Source organism: Plasmodium fragile (assembly GCF_000956335.1).
Source record: "Plasmodium fragile strain nilgiri unplaced genomic scaffold supercont1.45, whole genome shotgun sequence".
NCBI lineage: Eukaryota > Apicomplexa > Aconoidasida > Haemosporida > Plasmodiidae > Plasmodium > Plasmodium fragile.
In genome coordinates this window covers 99620-127132 of record NW_012192625.1, presented here as the reverse complement: position 1 = coordinate 127132, position 27513 = coordinate 99620, and the positions used below count along the sequence as shown (strand labels likewise).

At 40.1% G+C, this 27513-nt stretch overlaps 8 protein-coding genes across 8 annotated transcripts; 4 read left to right on the top strand and 4 right to left on the bottom strand.

Moving 5' to 3' along the window:
• Positions 1–2257: 2257 nt before the first annotated feature.
• Positions 2258–5134, top strand: AK88_03736 (uncharacterized protein; the record flags this gene model as incomplete). The annotated part of the gene is made up of 1 exon (XM_012481346.1): positions 2258–5134. One exon carries the CDS (start codon positions 2258–2260, stop codon positions 5132–5134), a length of 2877 nt encoding a protein of 958 aa, XP_012336769.1.
• A 3321-nt stretch (positions 5135–8455) lies between these two features.
• Positions 8456–9379, top strand: AK88_03735 (uncharacterized protein; the record flags this gene model as incomplete). Its single annotated transcript, XM_012481345.1, has 1 exon — positions 8456–9379. One exon carries the CDS (start codon positions 8456–8458, stop codon positions 9377–9379), a length of 924 nt encoding a protein of 307 aa, XP_012336768.1.
• A 1230-nt stretch (positions 9380–10609) lies between these two features.
• AK88_03734 (uncharacterized protein) lies at positions 10610–11854 on the bottom strand (the record flags this gene model as incomplete). The annotated part of the gene is made up of 2 exons (XM_012481344.1): positions 10610–11052; positions 11242–11854. 2 exons carry the CDS (start codon positions 11852–11854, stop codon positions 10610–10612), a joined length of 1056 nt encoding a protein of 351 aa, XP_012336767.1.
• A 1766-nt stretch (positions 11855–13620) lies between these two features.
• AK88_03733 (uncharacterized protein) lies at positions 13621–16353 on the top strand (the record flags this gene model as incomplete). Its single annotated transcript, XM_012481343.1, has 1 exon — positions 13621–16353. One exon carries the CDS (start codon positions 13621–13623, stop codon positions 16351–16353), a length of 2733 nt encoding a protein of 910 aa, XP_012336766.1.
• A 919-nt stretch (positions 16354–17272) lies between these two features.
• AK88_03732 (uncharacterized protein) lies at positions 17273–17842 on the top strand (the record flags this gene model as incomplete). The annotated part of the gene is made up of 1 exon (XM_012481342.1): positions 17273–17842. The coding sequence occupies one exon, from the start codon at positions 17273–17275 to the stop codon at positions 17840–17842; it is 570 nt and encodes a 189-aa protein (XP_012336765.1).
• Positions 17843–18292: 450 nt separating this feature from the next.
• On the bottom strand, positions 18293–19577 carry AK88_03731 (uncharacterized protein; the record flags this gene model as incomplete). The annotated part of the gene is made up of 6 exons (XM_012481341.1): positions 18293–18365; positions 18487–18531; positions 18652–18677; positions 18786–18992; positions 19114–19395; positions 19545–19577. The coding sequence occupies 6 exons, from the start codon at positions 19575–19577 to the stop codon at positions 18293–18295; spliced, it is 666 nt and encodes a 221-aa protein (XP_012336764.1).
• A 1069-nt stretch (positions 19578–20646) lies between these two features.
• On the bottom strand, positions 20647–21672 carry AK88_03730 (uncharacterized protein; the record flags this gene model as incomplete). Its single annotated transcript, XM_012481340.1, has 1 exon — positions 20647–21672. The coding sequence occupies one exon, from the start codon at positions 21670–21672 to the stop codon at positions 20647–20649; it is 1026 nt and encodes a 341-aa protein (XP_012336763.1).
• A 1071-nt stretch (positions 21673–22743) lies between these two features.
• Positions 22744–26087, bottom strand: AK88_03729 (uncharacterized protein; the record flags this gene model as incomplete). The annotated part of the gene is made up of 3 exons (XM_012481339.1): positions 22744–23547; positions 23687–25788; positions 26063–26087. The coding sequence occupies 3 exons, from the start codon at positions 26085–26087 to the stop codon at positions 22744–22746; spliced, it is 2931 nt and encodes a 976-aa protein (XP_012336762.1).
• Between the last annotated feature and the right edge of the window lie 1426 nt (positions 26088–27513).

The following is a 27513-nucleotide window of genomic DNA, read 5'->3' as shown; positions in this document are numbered from 1 at the left end:
TTTTTTTTTTTTTTTTTTTTTTTTTTTTTTCTTGGCAAGATCCACCACGTGGGAATATTCTGCCAGAAGACAATCCCTTGTGTGATGGCTGTTTCTGTTTCGTACAAAATGGGTGACCATAAAAGTGGAGGTTCCTCCGAAGAAGGAAAAGAAGAAAAAAGACAAATCAGTTGGTAATTATGTAAGAAAAAAAAAAAAAAAAAAAAAAAAAAACCCTTTCTGGTACGTGCGTGGAGCTTATCAACGGTGGAACCGGAAGAATTCCTCCCCTTGTAGGAATGACCCACCAGTGAACACTACGCCAACGTGCTATTCAAATGTGCATCCCGTGAAAGGAAAAGGAAAGAACCACTCAAACAGGGGTTGCCATTCGTATGAGTTGTTTGTATTAATCGTTATGTACACAAATAGGCAACGAAGTTTAATCAGTCAAGCACATAAAACCATTTCCCCATCATTGCAACTGCGCCTGTTCTCATCCTTATTCATTTTTTTTTTTTTTTTTACGTCAATTTTGTTTTATCCATTCTGTAAGACTCTTTCACTGCAATGTTTTTTTTTTCTAAATCAATTTTTCTAGCATATGTACATATACGTGTGATCATCTTTTCTTCCGCATCATACAGAGCACACATTTTTATTTTTCATTTTTTTTTATCAACGTGTAAGTTACCACATTTACTAGGGCAGTTAAAATTTTTTTTTTCTTGTTCACAATTTGAATGTGCCACGCAGGGGCAAATGACACAGTTTTTGTGTGCACGTGAATCTCTAAGTGTATGCACATGTATGTATTTGGCAAATGATGCATTCACATGTCGAATAAGACGAGTAAACATTGTGCACATAATTTTTTAAGCAATCATGTAAGAACTGCTTAGATAAAATGTTTGTCTATTGTTAAAAAAAAAAAACAAAAAAAAAAAAAAACAACGACATCAGTATGTACATCCACACATGGACTTGTAGGATGAATGACTCATTATATGGTCCTTCACTGACCCGTTTTGTAAATCTATACCCGTTTGCATCCTTATCATGTTTCTCATTTGGTTATACTTAGCTGTATATTTTTATGCAACTGTGCCTTGGTGACCTCGATGCGTTTTTTTTTTTTTTTTTTCCTAGTTATATTTGCGTTCTTTCTTCCTCAAGAAGAAGAGTTACCCTCACGAGTACGTACATACATTTGTTCACGGGTAACTTGAGGTACAAATACATACACACACATGTGCAACATACCCATTTGCTACCCTCCAAAGTGCGCACTTGCATAGGCAACCACTGCGTTCGCGTAATGTGGTTTGTTTTCTTTTTTTTTTTTCTGTGAAAATTAGTTTTCTTTTTACTTCTTTGTCCCCTCCAAAATGATTGCCAACCAGTTAGTTAAGTTTCACACATACGGCAAATTTTATTGACTCTCTTTTGTCATCTAAATTATTTGTTTTGTTCCAATTTGTTTTAAATTTTTTTTTTTTTTTTATTATTGTCCTTTATTTCACTTTCCCTTTGTGGTTCATTTTTTCGTATCATAATGCATTATTTGTAAATTAAAAAAAAAAAAAAAAAAAAAGAGGAGCAGCTTTTTTTTTTCATTAAATTATTTTTCTCACGAGCTTTTCGCACAAGTAGATTAATTATGTTTTATCAAAAGAGGGCCGACAGATAAGTAACCTGCGCTTCACCTCGTTGCTCCTACAAATCGCATGCACCACTCCCTCTGCCATTGGTATCTTTTTGCACATGCGCATCGGGGAAGCTCAACAAGTCGGCATATATATATATATATACGCACACATGTCTCTGCGCTAATCCCGCTAGTATGATGTGATGGGCGAGCATAGAGAGCAGTTCTACACCTCCACTCTTCCATGTAGGTGTATTTGTATGAATGTGCACATATACACATGTGAACGTACGCGCGCGAACCTTTCGCTCCCCCACCCACGGGTGACTGCAGTGCACAGCCCAACCACGTCGCCAGGATAGACAGCTTGTAGATTCTCCACATTCTTCATCTCGTTCGCTTTGCTTCACAAGTGGTGAACTGCTCCACTGCTCCTTCCATTTTGTGCAACTGCACCAGAATATTCGTAAATTATTTGAAATATTTTTTTTCTTTTACTCTGGCCACGCTTTTAGCTCCTCCCTACACTTATCCCACATTTGTGTTCCCGTTGCAGTAGTGCTATTTTTTCCCCTTTTTTTTTTTTTGTTCCTCCATTTTGCTCCTTCCCCCCGCCCCCTGTCCTAAACGATGAATGAAAAAAATCACAAGCAGGCATCCCAGGTGCAGTCAGAAACGCTGTCGCTGATAAAGAAGCAATTTTTTAAAACGAAAATGTGCCCCTTCCAAAAAAATAAAAACTATTGTCTAAATGAGTCCAATTGTCATTACGCCCATAGCATTGACGAATTGAAGCCGATGCCTGACTTAAGGAATACGAAGCTGTGTGATTATGTGAAAAAAAAAATTCCTTGTAGAGACGCAAATTGTAAATTCGCCCACGACATTGATACACTCAAACCTAGTGTGCACTTGGCGACGTACAAATCAACTATCTGTAGTTTTTGGGGTAAGGGAAAATGTTTCAATGGAAATAAATGCAGATTTGCACACGGAACGGAAGACATAAAAACGAATGAACAGGTGGACATGTTGCAGGGTTCAAAATGTACCAAGAAAAATAAAAATAAAATGAAAAGCAATACCACTGATCTGAAACAAGGAACTGCTTCTACGTACTCATTTGATACGTGTGATTATTCTGTTAATGGGTCCTCGGAAAATACAAACGTGTCTTCCTCATACGATAAGGATGGGGATGCATTTATCTGCAGAAGAAATGTAATAAAAAATGAAAAAATGAAAATTAAAAACAAAAAGAGTACACCCCAATTGGACAATGAAATAACCACAAGAGACACAAATGACACCTTCGATAAGGATACGACGGATGGTGATTTCCACCTGCCAGATAGCAGCAACGGAAATTCTATTAAAGACGTCCTCAGCAAAATTGAGAATCTAGCCTTGTCTACCTTTATGGAGAATAATGACAAGTACACGAAGGTTATCAAGTACCTCTTGAACGAAAATAACCTCCTGAAGGAATCCATTAAGAAGGACCAGAGTGGCACCCTGGTGGAGAGGGACTGTCCGGGCGGCTCGAAGCAAGGCGACACGAAGCAGCGCGGCGCCAACGAGGGACGCATGGATACAGGGTGTATAGACGAACGGGGCGCAGAGAAACCATATGCAGGTGAACGCTTCCCCACTCATCGTTTCACCACTCAGGGGCTCTTCACCCAACGCTTCTCCAGCCTCAGCAGCAACGACACCCATTTTGGCTACCCCTCCACTGTCGCAGTAGCAGCTGCAGCCATCAATCGCAACCTCAACGGTGATGACGACCTGACCAAATACGTCCTTCCAGAAGACGGCACAGAAAATTATCTATGCATAAATGAACACAGAAACACGAAGCATGCCATGTCCAATTTTGAAGACGGGATCAAACCAGACGACAATCTTAACAGCATAATAAAAACCATAGATGATATTCTCATTTCGCAAAATGTAGGATCATTTTCCATCGTGAAAGATGTGAACAGTCCCCATGAAATCAGAGATGCCTTTTCTGTTAATAACAATGCAGAGCTATCTAACAGGCAGTACGCAAACGTGATGAACAACGCGAAGCCATTCGAAGCGGAGAGAAGTGTATACAATCACAATGTTAACTTGAGTAACGTGGTACATAATGGAAAATATATGACAAACGCAGAAGTAAATGAAGAGGTGCCAAATCAACAGTTTGAGGAAGGCATAATAAATTATCTCTCGCAAGGAAGGAAGAAAAGGCACTGCTATGAGGAGAAGTTTGGAGGTGCGCATCAATCAGCCAGTTCGTATGGCGTCTCCATCGGAGGAAGCATCCACAATAACGGCATGCATAACGTGAACAACAGCACTAATAAGATGGGCTTCACGAACCAGATGCTCGATTTAGACCAACGTGCTGCTTCCAACATTTTCAACCCGTTTGTTTTTCACCATAATGAATACAAAAGTCAGGAGGTAGGCACATACCAGCAGCAGAGGATGCCACAAATGCAGCATATCAGCCAAGACGGGTTTGACAAAACTGAGGAGATAGACACGTGGAAAGATGGTAATGTTCTGTTCAGGAATGACCACATGGCTAGCTTCGTTGGGATTAGCGAGAAGGACCGAGGGTTCAGCGGCGTCAACTATATGAGGGGACTTGGAGGTGATGACGCGGCGAATGGTTATGCTTCCAGCGGGTATATCTCTAGCGGTTATGGTGCTAATCCATTTGCAACCAACGCATTCGCGTCGAGCGACCGCTTCGGCCAAAGAGGCTATGGAAGGAGCGAGATCTTCCTCCGCTCAAGTCATGGCAAAAATTTGAACAGCGCAAAGGAGACCACTCCAAACGTGACAGCACCGAACGTGACAACGCCACACCAGATACAGAAAAAACCAGCGAGTAGCATCACCATAGGGAAGGAAAAAAATGCGAAGCTGAATTTGCGAGAAGGCGCTGAACTAAACGACAGCGGTGTGAACGTAGACAGAAATTTCCCATTCAGCAATGACAAGTCAGAGTTCCTCAAAAAAATAAAATGCTTCATATCGAAGGAGTTACAATATAGCGAAACGAAAAATACAAACTCGGGCATAAAAAATGTGAACCACATGAATTGGTGTAGTGAAAATAATTATCCTTTTAAAAAAAACACCCAGTTGAGTGACTCCTTATCATCAGCACCGAATTATAACACGTGCGTTCCGGATATACACAATCTCACTTTTCTATATAACAATAATATAGAGGGCAATAACAACAGATGGTTTGATGAGGTGAACAGTGAGAACAGTGTTGGTGTGAGGAATGGAGAGGTGACGGATGAGAATGCATGTGTGCGATTAAATATGGACTTTTCTACTTATAAAAAAGAAGGAAATAATGAACAGAACATTTGGAATGCGAATGCTAACTTGAACGAATTTGTCTACCCCATGATGTCCCACGGATGGATGAACGAGCAGAAGAGCGGAGACTTTTTTGGCGTGTCCAAGTCTGTCAATTTGAGCAGCCTCAACTAAGCCCAGGAGGGAGCGGTCACAGAGAAGGGGGTAGAGATACATCCATACATATACACACCCATACGTGGAAGTACGTACGTCCACGAAACCTACATTACAGAAACTGTTTTTACTAAACGAACCGTTTGCAAGTGCCCATACAGATGTTCGCGCACCCATCAGATCACTCTATAGCGCCCTCATCTCGATAAGGACCTTCGGTGTGCATACACGTATATGCGTCACCCACTTTCTTCCCCATTCGTGCGAACACAATTCTTTACGACTCCCCACAACGTAAATACCTAGTCACATAAATGAAAAATATTTCCGACGGTTGGCCCTGCCTTGATGTGGATGTTTGTCCCATACACACATAGGCTTCATTTTAAGCCGATTATTTTTGTTCCATTTCTTAATTTTGTTTATTTGTTCATACTGTTGTTTTGAAATTTGGTTGCTTTGCCTTTTGGCCAATTTTTATTTTTCAAATTTACTTTTTTTTTCTTTTTTTTTTGTCGCTCTGTTGCTGTATGTGTATGTGTGCTTATCTAGACGAGAAGCAAACAAATGATGGCTGATGTTATGAAGAATTTTTTCAGCGCAATTAAATTATTTTGAAGAAAATTTTATTTAGCTCTTATTTTAGGTGCATTTTTTTTTTTTTTTTTTTACTTTTTTTTTTTTTGAATAAAAAAATTACATGAATGCAATTAAAAAAATGTCCCACCGTTTCCCCTTCGTTGTTTGCCCCATTGTGAATACTTCTTCCTGCCTTTCTTTCCACACATTGCTTACTTTTTTTTTTTTGTTTAAAAGGGGGATACAATTTTGTTTTTGTTTATCCTTAATTATTTATAAGAGAATTTTCTTTAAGGCAATTTAAAATCCTTCAACTGATAAACGCAGGTGTGAAAAATATTTTTATTTTGCGTAGACATATTGGCGATACGAAGCACAGGGAATGTGTTGTAGCGCACGAATTGGGTCACTTCTCTCACCATTGTGATTGTCTCCAAAGTGTAAACTGCAATTCGACAAAAATAAAACGCCTTAGGAAGTAGGACAGAGCACATGGGAAGAATTTATATGTATTCATACACACATGTACCATCTTGTCTATAGGCAATATGGGTCGTCCCTTTGGTTCCGAACCTTAAGCGTTTTAATGTCATCGCGCAGTCGTGCCATACACATCGCCATGCTTTTACAATTCTACATAGACGCCATGACGAAATGGAACTCTTAAAACAGGTCAACGTTGATACAGCGTAAATTTGCCCTCTCCGGTAATTTCCTATTTCGCGTTTTTGATGTGAACAGCTGTGGAGATATACAATACGAAGTTTTTTATTTTTTTTTCCCCCTCATTTGTGCTTTTTCACATGAACGGTTGATGCGCCTATTCTTGTGTGTGCAATGCGATCACAATTGCATCCGCACGTGGGTGACAACTGTAATATTCTCATTTACAAAATGGTGTATTTCGAAATGTAGATGGGGTGACATTAGTGACTTTCTATTTTGCCTTCCCTTTTACATGAACAAATGGTTTGAAATTCCGTGTGAAGATAATTTTGTTTTTTGCTACACCAAAGTTAACAAAGGTAAGAAGACACAACTGGGGGAACACATTCGACGTATGGGGAGATGTAATGTTGTTGTCATTCCCCCATCAGGCTCTTAAGGACACACACCAATGACCCAACTGAAACTACAACTGTAGTAGTGCGATTATGCTGTCGTTTGAAGGAATAACTGTGACCTTGCCACATATTCGGTTTTTCCCCCAAGCGCCATGCAGCACCGCAAAATTTTTTCTTCCACCTGTAGCAGTTAACCCGTGCAAAGGTTAACCAGTGGTCGCAAATAAGTTGCATTATGTTACATTTCATTACTCGGTGGACGCACACTAACAGAGTTGTTTCGACTTATGCCTACATAAAAACCTACATTTTTTTTCAAGCTCGCAAAATGGACAAATGGCAAAAAACAGAAATCTGACTCATCGTGCGTAAGGAATTCATTTAGCAGCCCTTTAAGCAACACAACGCAAAATCTGGGTACGTCGCAAAAAAAAAAATGTGTTGTGTTAAAGAAAGAATCTTCACCAATTTATACATACATGTGCACACTCCCATAACTTGCGCGATGTATATACGGACACTGCGCTAGCCTTTGTACCATTCCCTCCATTTATAGCTCATCCCCTTCCAATTTTTCCAATATGTGATACGCTTAAAGCGTTTTCAAATCGCTTTCCATGTTGATATTGATTTGAGGGGCACCTTTCACAGTTCTTCTGCTTGCTCCAACTGTTGATTCTTGTTGTGTTCCTTTTTTTTGCTAATGCTTTGTGCATTTTATTTTGGCTATCCCTGTGGGTACGTGTTTTCGTTTGGTCCACCCCTCTTTTTTTTTTTCTCGTATATTTTATATTCCCTCCCCTTGGGCAAAAAAAAAAAAAAAAAAAAAAAAAAAAAAATTAAATTTCACGGCGTACTGTTTTTTCCGTTCAACAGAAACAAGGTGAACAGAATGTAGAAATGTAATTATTTTGTGAGTACAAGGGAATTTTCGTATGTTTCCTTTTTTTCCCATTTCACATTACTGCATAACTTAACGTCAGTTCGTTTCACAAAATTGCATAACACGCTATCTTGTAATGAGGATATAAAAATACTGCATTGCGTACGCCGCGCCTTCGTTTTGTTCAACTTGTGTTAATTTTTCCGTGTTTGGAATTTTTTCCCTCTGTTTTGGAATTTTTTCTCCTGTTTGGCCATTTTTTCCTTATTGTGTAAAATTTCCACCCATTGGGCCATTCCACTTGTGCATGCACCTCTTGAACTCTTCGGCCCAGCAGTTGGCACAACCTTGCGAAGGGAAAAAATGACGCAGCCAGTTGCCATGTTCCAAGTCAGCACGTTGGCCAAGTGATCGAGAGTGTCCAATCCACACATGCGCTGTGCACATACGTACAAACACACGTATGTGAAAGTAAGGAAGTGAATAATTACACGTGTAGCACAAAGCCCCTTGGTCGTTTCCCTCCCTTCCTCATGACTAAAAATCATGTAAATTATGATGCCTTTGGAACAGAAGTTAAAATGCACACGCGAATATATGTGCGCATTGGGGAAAAATTGCTTTGTTGTTAAACATATAAAACACAGACGCGCATCAAGACGTTTGTGTCTGATTGGCTACTCTTCCTTGCAAAAGGGGGATTACCTGCGACAGCGTTGTGTGAGGGCAGGACAGGCTAGCGGTTAAAGGGAGGAGCGCACGAAAAATAGGGGATAAAAATAAACCCGCTGAAACGCAGGAGGAGAGGTCAAAATGTCGTACAAAAATTACAATAGCGAAAATAACCCACTCGTAGAAGAAACAAAGGCAGACGACAATGAAAAAAAAATAAAAGACAACATCCTGTTGATCAAAAAGAATATGATTTATGCAGAGGAAAATTTAGAAAACTTAAAAAATAATTTAATATCCAAAAGAATTATAGAAGCCTTGCATGAAGAAATTCAACAAATATATGTGAAGGTTATCGAAACCGAAAATTTATTCCGTGATTGGGAAATAAAGTTTGCTGAAAATCCATTTGAAAAACAAAAAAAAAAATATATTTTCGAAAAATTAAATATTCATTTTAAAAATGAAGTAAATAAATTGGAGAGCATATCTGTGAATGTAAAAAAAGCTGCCAACGAATTGCCCAATATAGAAAATGGCGAAATGAATTATAATCATATAAAAAATGGCAAGGGAGAAAAAATTAAAAATGGTCATATGAACACTTTGGGGACAAATCATTTTACCAAAGATAATTTTATTCTCCATGTAGATGAAGATTATGCAGACAATGATAATTTTGTCGACAATGACGATTTTATCGAATCCGCTAGTATGTATGATTATGAGTTGGACCAGTTTAACGAAAATGATCGCTTAATAGAGGACGAAATAACCACACAGAGGTTCGAAGGAATTAAAAAAATTCAATGCCAAGTTGCGCAGGCACAAGAAGTGTTTAAAGATTTTGCACACCTGGTTTTTACGCAGAAGGAAAATATCGAAATTTTAAATAACAATATTTATGATGCCAATATAAATGCTTTTAACGGTGCCAAGGAATTAAAGAAGACGTATCATAGTGTGAAGCAGCAACGCCTGTCTTGGTGCCTGGTGGTCATAACGTTGGTTATATTTATCTACTTCATTTATTTCAAGTTATTTCACCTGTCTATGTTCAGCTAGAACGGATTTTGCAATGTGGACCTTTTCCTGCGCTCTCAAGTGCCCACTGCCTGCGCGATGGATGTGTTTCGTTGGAAGTGGGACAGTATTCTGGTAAGCAGCATTGGGTAGAGACCTACCCCCCACGGCCAGTTCGTTAAAAGTGAAAAGTAGCATAAATCCTTTTTTTTTTATCTCGTGCGTGAACGGCAGCGAAGCAGGTGTACGTCTTTCCACCATGCTGCCATACGCATCCCCTGCCCCTCTCGCCGTTTTTTCTTTTTTTTTTTTTTTCTTTTTTTGTTTTGAATTACTCATTTATTTCCCGTTTTTTTTTTTTTTGTTGTTTAATTTGATGAATTTTTAATACCTTTGTAGTTTTTACGTATTCATGCCTTCGCGCAAACTTGTACGTCTGATTGTGTGCCTCTTCGCGTGCCGCTCACCCATGGGCATACCAATACGCATGCGCGTTGCGTGCAAAATTAAAACCCCTTCCAACAGGATAACAGAGATTATTATTTCATAAAATTGTGAGACTTCTCCCTTTTGTAAACGGTAACCCCTGTTTGGAGGTTGTCGGAGGGATGAAGAGTCAACATGAATTATACTCAATGCTCAGGGATGAACGTACAGGCGTGTGCAGACAAGGTCCTTATTTTAATTCCAAATTGGTGACAAGTGCATGGGAGGAGTGCGAGCGGAGGTTGTTCTCAGCTGATGAATGTCCACATGTACAGTGAGAAACACTGCACTACTCGGGGTGAATGGCCCAACTGTGTGGCTGCTAGGCTCATTCGTTTGAAGCGATGATGAATGTTATTCCCGTGGAGGTCCTACAGACGGGTGCTTGTAGAAATGTGCCACCATATATGTGTGGAGGGGAATAGCCCACATGGAACGTCAGCCAATATGAGAAGCAACTATGTTGGAAGGTTTTCCGAATGGGTAAAATGGTGGAGTTATTTTTCGTTCGTACAAAAAAAAAGTTGCAAAGTAGGCGCAGTGGTGGTTACAAAAATGACCCTCTATAGGACACTCACATAAGGAGTGGTATTCCACCGCTCGGGGAAAAGAAGACGGCGTAATGGTAGCTGCAATGGTAGGCGCGTCCGGGGGGCGAAGCAGCCCCGTTCCCTTAGGAACACACGCGTTATGGGGCCAATTAAAAGAAGTGTTGGCGTGGCGTGTACACATGTACATACAAACACATTTCCTTACATATTCCCTTTTTACATGTGCGTGCGCCCCCTACAAAAAGTTCTTCTTAATTTTGAAGGGGAAGCCCATGGTGCTGCTCAAAAAAATGGACTTCAAATTTTTGGAGTTGAAGTGAAAAAACTCCAGGTTATCCAAATGCTCGAACAGGTGGCAAATGTTTTCTCGTATTTCATCATTTGCCATGTACACATCACCCACATTTAAATTTAGCGTGTTTAATTTGTTGAGCTTAAAAATGTATGAATTCCCAAACTTAAAAAGCTTCACATGCTTTTCGAGCAAAAATTCACTCACCAATGTTCCAGACTTTTCATTTGGCATCAGTCCTTTACTTCCTACCTCCTTTCCTACACGCGCCAGTTTGTGTATCACGTCATTTGTGCAGAGCAAAAAATTGTTATTTTTTTTCTTCAGCCTGATTTCTCTTTCTTTAATTTTGTTGATCAGATCGTCTTCCCCAACGACGTCAGCACCTGCGTTGTTCACATGGAGAGAGGGTGGAAATATGCAATGGCAGTGGCCATATAAGCATTTTTTTTTTTTTTGGGCGGGGGCGTCCTCCTTATGATACGCACCAATACGTGGACACATCGCGAAACATAACAAAAAAACAAAGCTTCACTGAGCAGGGTATGTGCGCGCTGGGCGTGAGACGACTTTACCTGAGGCGGTGGCCCTTTTCTGAAGTTCCCTATTCGTCACCACGTATACTTTTTTTGCCCTTTTTTTTTTCAAGTTATGTGGAAATGTAATGAACGTCTTTAAGTTGTCATTTTTGTTCATCTTGGACCTCTTCTGATTAAAGGACAAATATATGTCTATACTTTCAACAAAATTATGAACAGCCAATGTTTTTATTTTTTCGATCGCTTCGTTTATTGCATATTCGCTGTCTCTCTTGGGCAAAATGTCCAGAAAATCTTTGTACTTTTTTAGTATTTTTTTTTCTTTTTTTTTTAGCTTGACGCGTTGGGTTGGCTCCACGGGTGGTGACGCAGTTTGTGTCGCCTGCTCCAAATGTGATGGAGGAAACTGCGACGGAGGTAACTGTGACGGAGGCAACTGTGGACGCGACGCTGTGCTACTCCTTGCCGACCACGGAAGACACCTCCTCTGTATCCTCCCCTCCGTGAAGACGCCGCTAAAATGACTCCAACTGATTATGTCCCTGCCGCCGCTGCTACTTCGAACGTAGGACTCCGTACCAGGGCTGAGCAATAAAGTGTAAAAAAAAAAAAACTCTACAAGCAATTTATACCCATTCTTTCTAGTCATTATTTTTCAATATATGCGTAAAAAAAAAAAAAATATATTTTTTTTTAAAAAGAGGACGCAATTCTTTCAACGTCGTGGTTTTCCTAAAATGGAAGGGCAGGGTGGTGGATTGGACAAAATGAAGTGGTAACTTATGCTAAATGGTGAACACGTTATCGTGCTAGTTTAAGGACTCAGTGTTCTATTTTGCGTTACAATTTCATCTCATTCGTAAGACCGATACATTTGAGGAGCACAAATATCATTCCCCTGGTAGTGGCACAATGTGACTTACTGTGGGGCATAAACGTCGCACGCTTAATGGGTATACTTTTTTCCCCTCCTCCAAACGTATAGTTAAACGGATGTGTGTTTACCCTTTGTGTGTATCTACAATGACTGACATTCAGTCACATAGGTTTGTTTTGTTCTTTTTTTCACTTTCTCCTTGTCCGTAGCATAGGGAAGGGGACATGTTAATTTGGGGGGGAGTTACATCCGAACGGGTTTTGTCCTTTGGGGGGAAGACGGTCTATCACTGGTCATCATTGGAGCTTCCTTCTTTCGTGCTTTATTCCGTAGAAATGTGGAAGCCCCTTTTCCGCTAGAGCGTTTGTTGGCATGTCTCTTTCATGTTAGGCACCAATGAGGGCCGCATGAGTAGGGATGCACATGAGGGAGAGCATAAGGACAGAAAATGAGAAGAAGCAAAGGAGAGAGCATACAGATGGTAGCACGCGTACACTTCTAACCCCACGTATGCACTGAATTTACTCTCAGAACAGTTCAGGTGTTGTGTAACGCAGAACATATTCTGCGTGCCATTCCCTTGGGATGGGGGGAGAAACGGAAGGGGGAAACCATTACGTTCACTCCACAACGTTGCATACGCGCATATACACGCGTACGCTTAGCACAGAGCATGAATATTCTGAATTTTGTTCCGCCATGGGTGGGCACGTCAAACACACTTTTTCAAAAGGTAGCAAGAACGGAAAAAGGATCTTGGAGGTGGGCAGGGTGTGACGAAAAAAAAAAAAAAAAAGAAAAAAAGCAACCCTTCCAAATGTATCCCTTGAAAAGGTGAAAATAAAAGCAATTGCTTAAAAGTGTGAAGTGGCGTGTGGCAACAATGGCAGCGAAAAAAAAAAAACAAAAAAAAAAAAATTCAGAACTGTGTATTACTTCCTGTACATGGTAAATTTTTTCCTCTTTAAAAAAAAAAACATCCGTTTCGTAGTTTTTTTTTTTTTTTTTAAGGACCAGGTATGCTAACCCGGCGTGTGGGAACACATCAGGCGAAATTTTGTTTTTTTTTTTTTTTACTTATGTGTTTTATGTATATTATGTGAATATATTCGTAGGCAAAAAATACGCCTACTTACACGTTTGCTTCCTAGCCTACGTTTGCATGGTTACCACTTTTTGTGCCCAACAAATTCAAACCAGCTTAATACACGCTGGAGTGCCCTTCCTCTCGTCATAACCCACATAGAAGAAAAATTATAAAAAGGAGTTTTATTTTTTATGTGCATATTATGTATGTAACTGTTCGTGCAGAGTGGGTCTGACGAATGGTGATGAATATGGAGCTGCCCTAATTTTGTGTGGTTTGGCCCAGCCACATGTCCGTTGAGGCGAACACCCCAAGTTGCGACGTGCCTCATTGGTAAAGCGCAGGTGGGTGGTACACACGACACCGCGTCGATTTTCGGTTCGATTTTCACTTCGATTTTCTGTTCTATTTTCTGTTCAATTTTTTGTTGCTTCCCTCATTCAGGTAGACAATGTTGTGGAAGCAGTGCATCGTAAACTACCAGCTGATGGTTAATTGCCGCGACCCCCTCTGCGGTCATGTGAGAATTTTTGGCGTCGGCAAAGGCCGAGGCGTGGCGCACGTGGAAAACTGGGGAATAAAGAGAAGCGTAAAAAGTATAAACAGTATAAACAGTGTGAACAGCGTAAGCAGCGTGAGAAAATTGAGAAGCACTCCGAAGGTGGGAAACGCTCTGAATCCGCCAAACTTGACCAACCTCACGAACACAAACGACTTCCTCTTCCTACACAAAATCCCATACCGCGCAAGCACCCATCACATGCATAAAAAGCACAGGAGCGACGCAACCGAGGGACTCCAAATGAGCAGTCTAGAGTGGATAGCTCGCTTGTCGAGGAAGTGTAGCCGGTGGAGAATACGCCTATTCTCAAGTGAGAGACGGAATGGACGAAAAACTACTTTGGAAGGCGATAATGAAGCATATGGCAAGAATGATCAAGGGAAGGACGACACAGAAAAGGAGATAAACCAAGCACAAGAAACCTTTTTCAACATAAGCAAAAGTTTGAGAGAGTCATTTGAAAAAAAGCTAAACACAAATGCAGACGGAGGTGTGTCCATAAAAGACATTTACAAAATTTTGAAAAAGGAAAGGAAGTATCTAGCAGTGGCATTCCTCTGCTTGCTAATCTCATCCCTGGGACAAATGTTCTTCCCCATGTGTATAAGCAAAATAATTAATATGTACGGAGGGAAGGAAGAATCCTTAAAGTATGTAATGAACGAGGTGTACAAAACGGTGTTTTTAATTATAGGCATTTCTACCTTCAGTTTTTTTCGCATATATTTTATTGAAACATCCATCGAAAAAATTACGAGGCGGTTAAGAAAAGACTTGTTCGAAAATATACTGAATCAAAAATTGTCTTTTTTTGAAAAACAGAAAACAGGAGAGTTAATAAATAGGTTATCCAACGACATTGAAGTTTCTTCAAGGGTACTAATCACTATGTCCTTTGGAATTCGAAATTTGATTGCGGCCATTGTTGGAGGAATCTGTGCTTTGCATATATCTCCAAGTAAATTATTTCAGTCCTTTTTATTCCCGGTCTCTGCTTCTCTAATAATCGGTACCGCTTATGGCAAAATTGTAAAAAAGATCAGCATTGTAAAACAAGAGAGGTTAAGTAACTGCATCGATTTTGCATCAGAAAAAATACACAACATTGGTAACGTGAGATTGCTCAATGGAGAATCTTTCGAAAAAAAAGAATTTACCAATTATTTAAATGAAGTGTACAAATCAGGCACGAAATATTCATTGGTCAAAGCTGGAAACCACTTCCTCTTCGTTAGTATCATTTCCCTTTTTTTGCTTCATTTGATTTATTATGGAAATTATTTAATAGCCAATAAATATATAAATGCTGGAGATTTATTTTCCCTTATAATGTACTCCTTATTTTGTGGTAGTGGCATACAGGGGGTTATGCAATCCATTGGCGATTTGCAGAAATGCATTGGCTCGTGTGCAAAGGTACTTCAAATTATTAATCTGCCCAAGAGTGAATTCAACGAGCACTGGTCTAAGGACACAATTCTTTTCCTCAAAAATGAGGATTACTCGATCAAGTTTGACAATGTTTCTTTTTCATACGGCCAACATGAGGAAATCATTCCACACGACAAGTCCTCCACCGCGGAGGACCCAGTTTCGCGCATCAGCAGTGCAGGGAGCAGCGGAAGTAGTGGCACACACAGTACGAGTAGCACGACCCGTATGAACCGCACAGAGCGCGTGGATAACGAACGCGTGAAGGAGAACAATTACGCCCTGAAAAATGTCTCCTTTTTCCTGCCGCACAACAAATCAGTTGCCATTGTAGGCAAAAGTGGCAGCGGAAAAACAACCATACTAAATCTGCTCTCCAAAAAAAATACCCCCAACTCGGGAAATATCCTCATAGGAAATTTCAAAATTGAAAAAATCAACTCCTCTGCGTTAAGGTACATCCAAGGAGTAATCACGCAAAAACCTTTTCTCTTCAATATGTCTATCCAGGGCAATTTGCTGTACCCCCTCAAGGCATATGAACAGATGCTAAAGGAACAACTGGTCCTCATAGAAGAGGAAAAAAATTCCCAAAGGTATAGCACAGAAAAACAAAACAAGATGAATTGGTGCAGAGGTGCCAAATCAGAAGTGCTGAACAACACGGCGTCTGAAAATACCTTCCAATCACATCAACTTGCAATCGACGACTTGGACGAAATACACACTTTTATTACGAGAGAAATACAAAATGTGCAGGAGAATTTGAAAAAAATTACTCCAGATATGTTGAAAGATACGTATAAAAATTTTCATATTCATGACTTTTTAAGTAAGTATGCTCATTACGATGATGTGAATGTCGGGGTGGATGGATCTTCCTTGTCGGGAGGACAAAAGCAAAGAGTTTACGTTGCTCAGAATTTGTTTAAGAAGAATAAAATTCTTATTTTGGATGAACCCACATCTTCGCTGGACAAATTATCAGAGAACATAATTAACGAAGCACTACTTAAATATATGAAAGGGAAAACGTCCATTATTTTTACGCACCGATTGGACCTGCTCAATTTCGTTGACTACATCGGTGTGCTTAATGATGGCTCGATGGTGCAGTTTGATTTGCGCGCCAAGGTACTCGAGAAGCCCTGCGACATTTTGCGTCAGATACTCAGTCCAAGCTCCTTCTGATGTGTAGCTGTGCGTATTTCTCCCCTCCCCCAAGCGCCCAACTGTTTGTGTAGATCGCACCTCCACATAAATAAGCTGCTCGCTTTTATAAATACCTCTTTTTCCTTACCCGCCACATGTACACGTGTGGCATTTCTGTCATATCCTCCCTTCCTTCCCCTTATCCCTATACGCACCATGTGGACCTCACAAATTAAGTAGCACTTGTTTTTTAATTCCAAACGTTTACAAAAATGGTACGCTACCGTTGAGCGTAGTAGTTAACGCTCATAGTACCTATTCTTTATGTGTGCAATTTTTTTTTTTTTTCCGTGGAGCGCCTTCGCTAAAGCTTTTCAAATTTTTCACCCTCGCTAGTTTCCTACGTGCATTTGTCCCCGATCACAGGAAAAAATTCCTCCCATTTTGCGGCTCTTTATATTTTTGTGCATTATATTTGTATAAAATATTTTGTAACCGTTGAAAAGTGGCATCTGCCAGTGGCACATCGCTCGTTATATTATGTATGCACTCCTGTACGATGGCCGTTGGTCCACCGCACGAGTTATTTATTGGTACGCAATTTTTATAACCCCTGTGGGGTAGAGCATACATGTAAATTCAACATGTAAACTGTTTTAATTATTCATACCGTATGAAGCCACAATCACATGTAGCAAAGAACAAAAAAAAAAACTCCGTTTATGCAGAGCAAACGTAAAAGTGTAATATAACCCCCGCTGTTGTGAATGGAGGATGTTATGACTCGTTTGGGAAAATCCAACATTTTGCTCTTGCATTACGATTCGTTTTGATCACACGGCGTGGAAAAATGAGAGTTTGAAGGTTTCAGGAGCTGCTCCATTGTGAATGAGCAACCTGTTCCCGCTGCAGTCACCAACCGCGCACAGAGGGGAAGGACGAAAAAAAACTACATAACATGCTGATGTGTACAGGTAGGAAACGATTTTATTTTTCGCTCCCCAGCTCGAGGGCGTTAAAAAATATTGTAAAATTGCCTCTATTGGAAAGGGAAGATAAGCAAAAAATCATACACATATGGAAGGAAAAGTACCAAAATGACAAATACGTCGTGGCAGCTCATATAAGCATAGGCAAGTATGAACAGATTAAAAACAATTGCAAAAATAATTCCCATTTCATTATTCCACAAAGGAACCAAAATGGCTACATAAATTTTTATTCGCAATTTATTGACCACAAGTTGCTATTCATAACAGCTCTGGAGGAGTACAATAAATTGAGGGAGAATTCAACGCCATATGTAACGTTGCATTTTTTTGACGAACTGAAAAATAGGGAAATTATTTTAACAAAATTAAACATTGTGAATAATGTAATTACAAAAAATCAAGCCATTAAATTTTACAATTACATCCTGTCCTTTTATTCGGACGCGAATTATTTTCAATATGTGTGCAAATTTAACAATGACAGCAGAAATTTTCACTACAATACATTTATTGACAAATTTAAGCACATGTTTTGATGTCGTTTCAATGTGTGATTTGGCCTGTCCATGATTTTCACTTGTTCATTCGTCGTATGTCGTCCCAGGTGACATATTTGCCTGTGGGTGGTGGGGGTTGCATAAATTTTATATATGGCTCGCTCGCGTTTTAAGTGATGTCCCTGTACTGCCACGTTTGTCCCTACACGTGACTTTTTTTTTTTTTTTTTTTTTTTTTGTTCGCACCATCGCTGGGCTCCTTCCAAATGTAGGGATTTTGCCTAGGAAAAATAAAAAGGCGCGATGAATATGTTTTTGTGCCTAGTGTGTATAACGAGATGAGAAATCTTCGAAGCTGCGCTCAGGGGTATGCCCGTGCTGCGTTATAGCAACGTTAGGCACGCAGCTATATACAGGCACATGTGTACACGTACACACGCATACGTACATACATACATTCACGTACATGTGGGAGCAACGGACATGCTTTCAAGAATTTTTTTCTAATATTTTTATCATGCGTTTTAAATTTTCATCCGTGCAAACTGACAAATCTTTGCATCTACAAAGAACATTTTTTAAGGGTCCCATGATGTGTGAATTGAACACACACGCCTGGGGGAGGGAGGAGGCGTAAATGCGAATGCAAAACACGGGAGGCTCGTGTCCATTGCGAATTGTACCTTTCAAAGTCGTCACTCATCTGCTCATTCAGAATTGTGTTATTTCTACGAGGGTGGTGAAAGCATAGTGTTAACGCAGCTGTTGTGACATTTCTTCGGACGCACATGAGTACAAACATGCATGCGTACGAGCGCGTTTTTTTTTTTTTTCCTTTTTCGACTTACAGATCTTGAACAAAGGGGATATTTGCCTGAAGGGGGGGAAAAAGGCGTTTTCGCAATTTGTGTATGTAAAAAATCGTGCACACAAATACGCGTGTTGATGCTCATGGCGCCACTTATGCCGTGAGAGAACTTACATTGCCCTTGGTCGAGAGATCCTCTTGTATCTGTGCCTGTCCGTCATCATACAGGCCCTTGGAATACACATTGGACGTGCTCGTACTATCCAACCTATTGACACTTCCCGTGGAGGAGGGAACTTTTCCAACTTCATCCTTCACATTCAAAATGTCATTCATTACTTCTCTCGCTTTATCGGTCATGGTGGTCTTCTCCGTCAGGATCTTTTATGGGATGAAGGGAGAAAATGTAGAGTGCCATCAAAGAGATGCACAATAAAATCATTGCACAGTTAATCGACGCACATGTCCACATGTGTAAATAGAGCAATGCTGAGCAACTCACCTCCATATAGGCCTTCCTTCTGAAAATTTTGTTCACCAGCATGGAGGTGTATACGCCCAAGGAAAAGGTTAAAAAAAATCTGGACATGGGGCTAAAAAATTTTTGGTTCCTTTTGCAAAAAAAGTACACTAAAGACGCATTTATAATTCCAGTTCCTATGCTATAATTTGCACACTTGTAAAACTTCTTCTTTTCTTCCTGATCCAAAATGTACTTATTTTCAATCATCCATTTGCTCATGTTGTATTCGAAAATTCTCCACTGATGCTCCTTCATGTCAATCTGATTATAAACGTGTGCAAAAAAAAAGGAAGGGGCATATACATAAGGTAAAAATTATGAACATGCTGATATGCTATTTTACTCTCTTTCCACATATAATCATTTTTTCCAATTCGCATTGATGCACATGATCATGTAGACAAATTAACCTTGACCTGGCCGTCCCCCTTGTCATTCTCCATTGTGCTCATTCCCACATAGACAAAAAAAATGGTCCTCACAAGAGGATTCTGTCGTACGAGTGGAGTTTACTTCGAGATTGGCGCGTAAAGTAGTTAGCTTAACTCATGTTTTGAAATGAAAATGGCACAAAAAAGGGGGGAAAATTAACGCAGCCCGCAACAGGAAATATATATGTCCCCCTTATGTTTACAAAAGGGGCGACGCGTTTCTTGAAGTTATGCCTTTTTTCTTTTTTTTTCTCCCTTTCCATATTTATATGCAACAGCCAAATACTACGAAGTGGCCCAGTTTTTTCCCACACTTCAAAATAAATGACACGTTTGTAGCGGGGAAAAAAAAAGGTACAGGAATAAGGAAGTTAATTATTACCTATGTTTTGTGGGGCCCTCTCGAAATAGAGCTCTATGTTCACATTTTTATTCACCTACCAATGTGGAACATGTTTCCTCGGCCGGCAATTCGGATCATTCGGTGCGTGCACCACATGGGCCGTGGGCCGGGGTCTCCCATGTGGCGTTCTTCCATAAGGCAAAAATATTTTGTCATAAAACAGAATGGCCTTTTTGCCCCTTATGGATATTACACTTGCTCACAGGTATTTTTTTACATACGTCCCAATAACGGTTTAGCCAAACTGTTACCAATGCCGGGCGCACGGCGCACATTTCTTCTAATAAATGTTGCTGCTGCAAACATGCAAAAGGCGGTCTTAACAAAGCATTTTGGGGCCAAAAAAAAGAAAGAAAAAAAAAGTTGTACCAAAATTTTCAAAGTGTAAGGGGCGCACATCATTTAAGCGTGCGCGAACCAGTGCCCCCAATTTGGATAGCTACTTTGGGGAGTCACTTTAGGCAAACAAGAAGGAGTTTTCTCGTTTATATTCCCACTTGCATCCCGTGCAACGTATCGGATGGCAAACGCAAATGGATAGATGCGCTCGTGCATAATTACAATTGCAAATTAAATGGCCATATGTCTTAGCAGGCCTTGTGCTGCTGCCCCCAAGGGGGATCCCTCAAATGGAAAGAAACCGTTCAGTTGAGAGACATTTTATGTCCACATGAAATGTTACGCATAGTATTGGGCTGCCTCTTCCCTGATCTTGTTAAATCTGTGCGTCCCGATTTTTTCCTTCATTTTTGTGGCAGCCGTTGTTGCAATTTGATTGCAGTTCTCCACCGTCCCACATTCGCGAACGTGATATTTCTCATTCCCATGGATATCATTAATCACCGCATTGAAGACAATTTCCCCATTTACAATTTTTGCGTACCCCCCGATGGGCATCATGCAGTTCCCTTCGATTTGATACAAAAAAGACCTCTCTACCTTGGCCATAAGTTGCGCCTTCTCATCGTTTATATTTTTCAGTATATCAGAAATGAACGCATCATTTTTGTGAGATGACACAGCAATAATTCCCTGGCACAAAGCGGGATAGATGGTTCTCCTGTTTATTTGCTGGATGTGTAAAAGGCTCAAATTGATCTCCATGTTGTTGTAATTAATTAGGAACTTTTGGTGGGGCACTTTATTTTTGCTCCCAATTATATTTCTGATCGCCTTTTTGGTTGCTAATCTTTCCAGTCCACATTTTGCAATGATTATCGCATCATACTGCCCATTACACAGTTTAGCAATTCTTGTGTTAATGTTTCCCCGCACATTTTTTACTGCTACGTTTTTATATGTGTATTTAATTTGGCTGGACCTTCTCAAGGAGGACGTCCCAATGGTTGGTAAAAACTTCCCGTACTGATCACTTCCGTAGTTGTCTCTGTTCACATCTTGGTTATTCATTTTTTGGCTTGTCCCCTGGACCTCATAACATTCCTCTTCCACTGTATTTGCCATCTTCAGATTGTTCATATCTTCCAGGGTGGCATACCTTACTGATAAGAAGGCGTCATTTATTGTATCCCTCTTTAGGAAGCAGGACAGCTGTACTTGTTCTGGCAATTCCATCGGAACATCCTTCAAAGAATGCACACAAATGTGGACATTCTTTTGTATTAACTGTTCATCCAACTCCTTGGTGAAAATTCCTTTCCCTCCAAACAGATTAACCTTTTTATCCAATATATTATCCCCCATTGTTTTAATAGGCCTCAAAATGACTTTCACATTTTTGTTAATTTTTTTAAAATATGCTTCAAGTTTTGTTTGGACTTTTTCCGATTGTTTTATTGCTAATGGCGAGTCACGGGTGCCAATAATTATTTCCTTCCCAACATACACGCGCAGTGTTTTTCTGTTGCAACTTTTATCTATACATAAGTTTTTTTTTACATTTATCTTTTTGCCCTTTTTCCACAATCCCCAATTGTGAACAGGGATAAAAGTGCTTGCCTTTAAGTGGACATGTCTGCACAAATAGGTGGAAAAGTGAGCGCATATGAAAAGGGAAGCAAACCAATGCATTCTTGTCTTTGTGGTGAATATGTGTGTTTGGTTACCAGCTGATTAATTCTACCTATGCGTTTCGCTCCCCACACACAGTCACAAATACAGCTGTTCGTAGTGCTTGCCCCTTTATGCTTAAAATGGAGCAATTTTTTTTTTTTTAACAAAAGGGGGGGGGGTATTTTAGCTGCTAATATTTTCATTTCGAATGGCCATTTAATGTGGGCAAATTTTTCCTTTGCGATAAATATGGAGGAGTAAAAAAATACAAATAAAAAAAAAAAGCACAAAAAATCGCAACAGCAGCGTTGAAGAGGACCTACTAGCTTGGTTTTTCCCCCACAACAACAATTGCCACCACTTCTAACGTGTGCGAATAAACCAAAGTGGTGCTCATTCCGAGTGGTAGACCATTTTTTTATGTCCCACTCGCGGGATATATACACGTTTATTCTGTGAACAATGGGATAGGCGCATTGGGGAAAGTATATCCCGCTGCACGTTCACACAGACGGAGACTTTTTCTACACAGATGGCGGTTGCTTACAAGTGAAGCGGAGGGGATAAATTTTAAAAAGGGACCAACCCCCCCAACATGGAAAACAATTTGTCCAGGGGAAGAAGTGTAATGTAGGAAGTCGGCTGATTCGTTTCAAAAAACAAAAAAAAAAATAAAGTAAAATAACAAAGCGGTGGGGTAACAAAGTGGAGAAATAGCAAAGCAGCTGCGTTGAGGGCTGCGTCACGGCGGCGAGCCCCCGCTCACACAAATTTTAGCAGCTTAATTCTGTCAATTAAATTTTCCTCTTTGTACTTCTCGTGTAGCCCCAGACTCTTCTCATTATTCTTTCTCTTCTCCCACTGCTCTATATTATGTTCAATAGAGCAAATGCAGTGATTGTACACTTCATCATTTCTCGAGATGGAATTTAACTCACTGAAGAGAGGAATGCACAAATGCTTGAGGAAGCCAATCTGGGAGGTGGCTAATTTATCAATAGAATTTATATCACACAAAAAGCTGTTGGGCATATTTAATGATTTTTCTAGCAAGCCCTGTAGGTAGAACTCCTCATTTATTTTCATTGTCCACTCGTAATGTTTGTTCCAATCCAGTGTTGCATGGCCAATATCTGCTGCCTTCAAAATGAGGGAGAAAATTTGCCATATCTGTTCACTTGTTAAAATGTCCAAGTCGATAAATTCTTTGGATGTGCGAAAGTTGGAGATGTACTCGAAATGGTTTTTCATGTCTGTGGACAAAATAGCCCTAATGATATTTTTTTTGCAAGTCGTAAAAATGTTATATGGGTAATTTTCGAAAATATTACAACTTTTTTCCTTCAACGTTTTGAACACAAGGGAGCAGTGGTAGTTTTCGAGCACACTGTTGTCATTGTATGTTAGCGCTAAGTTGTTTTCCGAGTTGATTAAAAAGTAATTGTTCAGCCCCGGGTGCCCCACGTCGTGACACAGGGAAGAAACGTGCAAGCAGAATTCGTCGATGGCTGGTATCTTGTGGTTGATGTCCAGGAGGAACAGCATGCTTTTGCTGAAGTGCGCGACCTGCGGAGGGGGGGGATACACAGGTGTTTGAAAGCGCGTTTGCACATGTACAATCATGCGCATGCACGCATGTGTGCATGCATGTATGTACGCATAATGGCGACACCACTGCTTAGCAACCCCTGTACGAGCGACTCACCTGCGCGGCGTGCAAGCTGTTGTGGTACGGCACATCGTTGTACAGAGAGTACATCTTCAGAAGGAAGTTCTTCAGCTTCTCCTTGTCGAAGCTGGCTTCTAAAACACCCAACGGATACAGCAACTTATACCCAATGGAAATGAACACATTGCGCTTGTACAAGTACTCAATGTCGGACTTCCATTCGAAGGAATAATTATGCTGTTCTTGAAATTTGGACGATAATAAAGAGTGAATGTTTGAAAATGAATTGAAAGATTTCTTATTAAGACTTTGCGATAAGTACGATTTACATTCATCATTTTTTTCACAATAATTATTTTCGATTTTATCCAAACACCACATATTGTAAACTCTCTCAAATTTTCTATACTTGCATATTTGTACTTCATTTAGATTTTGCGTCCTCAAGGTATTTTCACACATTTTTATTTTTTCCCTCATTTTTCCTATTTCTGATAATTTTTTTTCGTTGGCGTCTTCCTCCAGTTTCTTCATGTGGTCCAGCAAGTATTTCAGGTTGTTCAAAATGTCTTCGATGGGGGACGTAGGCGTCGAGTTGTCAATGGAGAAGTACTTGGTCATGTAGTGTCGCGGCGTCCTCCTGCGGTATGCTTCGTCGTTTTCTCCGTAGTCCGTGTTCTCCGCCTCCTCTATATATTCTCCCTCCTCTGTGTTATCCCTTTCTTCTGTGTTTTTCCCCTCTTCTGTATTTTTCTCCTCCTCTGCGTTTTTCCCTTCAATCGCGTTCTTGTCACCTTCGCGCTTCTTCATGAAGGAACCCCTGTCTCTCCTCTCAAATCGATACTCATAGCACAAAGACAGCACGAGAACGCACAGGGAGAAGCAAAACAAAATGACCACATCGTTGTAAGCAAAATGCAGGTAACCGTAGGAGTACACACAGAGAGTAAATACACACAAAATGCAAAAAAGGGAAAATTTAAAGCTTAGAGAAAAATGGTAAAGGATGATGTAATTTTTTAAGCAGCAGAGTACACATAGGTATGTACAACTCATGAACATTACTATGGCGTGGATGCTGGGCAGACCTGACTGCTGCACCTTCTTACATTGGGGTGGATTCAAATCGATAACACGTGTAGACTGTGCGCCGTTCGTCGTCACAGATGGAGGAAGAACGTGCAACAGAACAAGGTTACATAAAACTCGAAGTGATGCAAACACGTAAGACGAATTGTATGAATAAAGAGACGCTGTCTTTATGCAATTAGAACTGAAAAAAAATATATAAATGACAAACAAGGAGAAATAAAAAATGTCGAAGAGTAATTTGCACACGTTTAGGTATATTGCCGTTTTCCCCACAGTATGCTCAAAACTAAACACACCGTAGTGAAGAATAAAAAAGTTAACCAACGAGGTTAAAATCATTAAAGTTGAGTATACAATCATTTTGAAGGGAAGAGAGGCATAAAATTTTTCCATGAATGCCTCTTCAGTGAGGGCGTCTGTGAAGATCAGGAGGGGGGGTACTTCGTTGCAGCTGCTATGGTTGCTATTATTGTGGGATCTCCTTTCCTGGAGAGAGCGACATGGACTTGCAAACAAATCTACCACTTTCTGAAGAAATGATCCCCCAAGTATTTTTCCGCTTGATAAAGGCTCCTCACATTGTAACTTGAAATTACCCTCTTCGGAGAGCCCTTTCTTCATATGAGCAGTAAAGTTGGGGTTACTTCTCTTTGTGCCAAGACGGTTGCCGAAATCGCCGCTAATGTCGGGGTCATTTCCATAAGAACTCGTTTTGTAGCTTGTCCTCTTGAGGTCAGAAAAATATTTCATGTACTTTTTCACGAGGCAAGTAAGTTTTGAATTGTGTCTGCGAACGTAGTTGTGGTACTCCGATTCAGATCTCCACCTCTCCTTGTCTTTCTTCTTTAACCATAAATAGTTTTTCTCATTTTGAACAGGACTTTTTTTTTTTATGTTAAATGAGTATCCATGAAGTAGGGAAGCAGTATGCATCTCCTCTTCGTCGTATTTCGTTTCTCCCCGTTCGTACGCTTCGAACGATCTGCTCAAGTCCTTTTCCGATTTATATCTTTTTCGCAGGGCCTGTGGGTCTTTCTCGGGACTGTCTGCAAAAGGGGAGAGATATATGTAAGTACGTGAGTACGCATGGACTCTCCTTATTATTGTTATGTATGTATGTTGTTTGTTGAGGTGGCAGAGCGATGTGCACATCTGCATATTTGTTTCTCCATTTTGCGCTTTCGCCCCCTTGTCATGTTTCCTCTACAAAAAGAATCATCACTGGATGGGCATTTTTTTTTTTTTTTTTTTTTTTTTTTTTTTTTTTTTTTTTTTTTTTTTTTTTTTTTTTTTTTTTTTTTTTTTGCTTATGTTGGTTACCTTCCTTGTCTATTTTTGTTTCCATCTTGGATGACCATAAAAAGAGACTTTTTTCAGGTGTTTTTTTTGGTTTTGTTTTTTTTTTTACATGTACGAGGGATTTGTTGTGACACTGAAGTTGTTTGCATCCGTTGCACTTGGCCTCGTTTCTCTTCCCCTTTATTGTTTGCCTACTCTTGCCTCCGCTGTTTTGCTATTTCCCCTTTTTGCATTCATGTACACATGCAGTTGCGCTGCTGGTTCGTCCATTCCGTTACTTAACAAAAGAAGAAAAAAACGAAAATATGAGCATGGGCATAAGCGTGGACATAAACATGGGAATCAACATGGATATCAACATTGGCAAAAATTGGCTTTGCAAAATGTAGAAGGCGTGAGACAATGCTTTTCCTTTCCCTTTCACTCCCCTTTTCGCGCGCGGGCTTGCAATTTAAAATTGTCTGCGCTGTTAAAGCATGCCGCACTTGCCATCCGGGCTTTTTGCCAGTGAAAAAAAAAAAAAAAAAAAAACGGCAGCAAAATGCAAAATTGATGTAGGGGAGAATGCGTACACATGAAGACTCACCCCCTGCAGGGGCAAACGAATGGTCGCATCATTTGGCTCTGATTGTTCCTCTCGTTTTTTTTCTTTCTTTTTTGTTTTTTTTTTAATTTCCTCCTTTGCGCAAACATTACATGCAGTTGTTCATCTCCTTTATTCTCGCAAAAGATCATTCGAAAAAGTTTGAATTAGAGATAATACACTCCATGCGAAGCCCACTCTGGACGCTCAGAAAACTTGTACACAGTACACGCAAAAGTACGAGAGCATCTCCTATAGAGCATGATTGTGTTACAAGCATATTTAAACCGTTTTGGCACTTCCATTTTGTGGCAAATTTATAAGCGAATAACACTGCCAATTTTTGTAGACACCTGCAATTGGCAACATCAGGCTCAAGCTGCTGATTGTAAAAGTGGAATAAATAAAAAAAAAAAAAAAAAAAAAAGTGCTTCCTGAGGACACATTGTACATAGTAGGGAATCCATTTCATTTTCTCGCCGCTTCTTCTCAAGGGGGTGAAGCGACACAGGAAAAAAATATTTGAGGTTATAACAAAACTTCCTGTGGGGAGACATAGACCTACATGAATGCATCATTAATAACTTCGCCGGTGAGATAGATCGTCAGACGGGCACTCCCAAACTGCCAAGCCTTTTTACAAACGCTAAGGCGAATGGGGGGAAAAGGCAACAAGCGTATATTTACAACCTTCACATTGTAGAGAAAATCACGCTACTGGGTTAGGTCCCCAGCGACGCACATTTGACCATCCTTCCTTTATTGTAAATCGCCATGGAAAACCCATCGAAATTAAAAACTTGAATGTGTCCGTACAAGGGGTTAAAAAAAACCTGATCACAAATCACACGGTTGTTCGAAGTAATGACCACATTTCAAGTGACAAAAA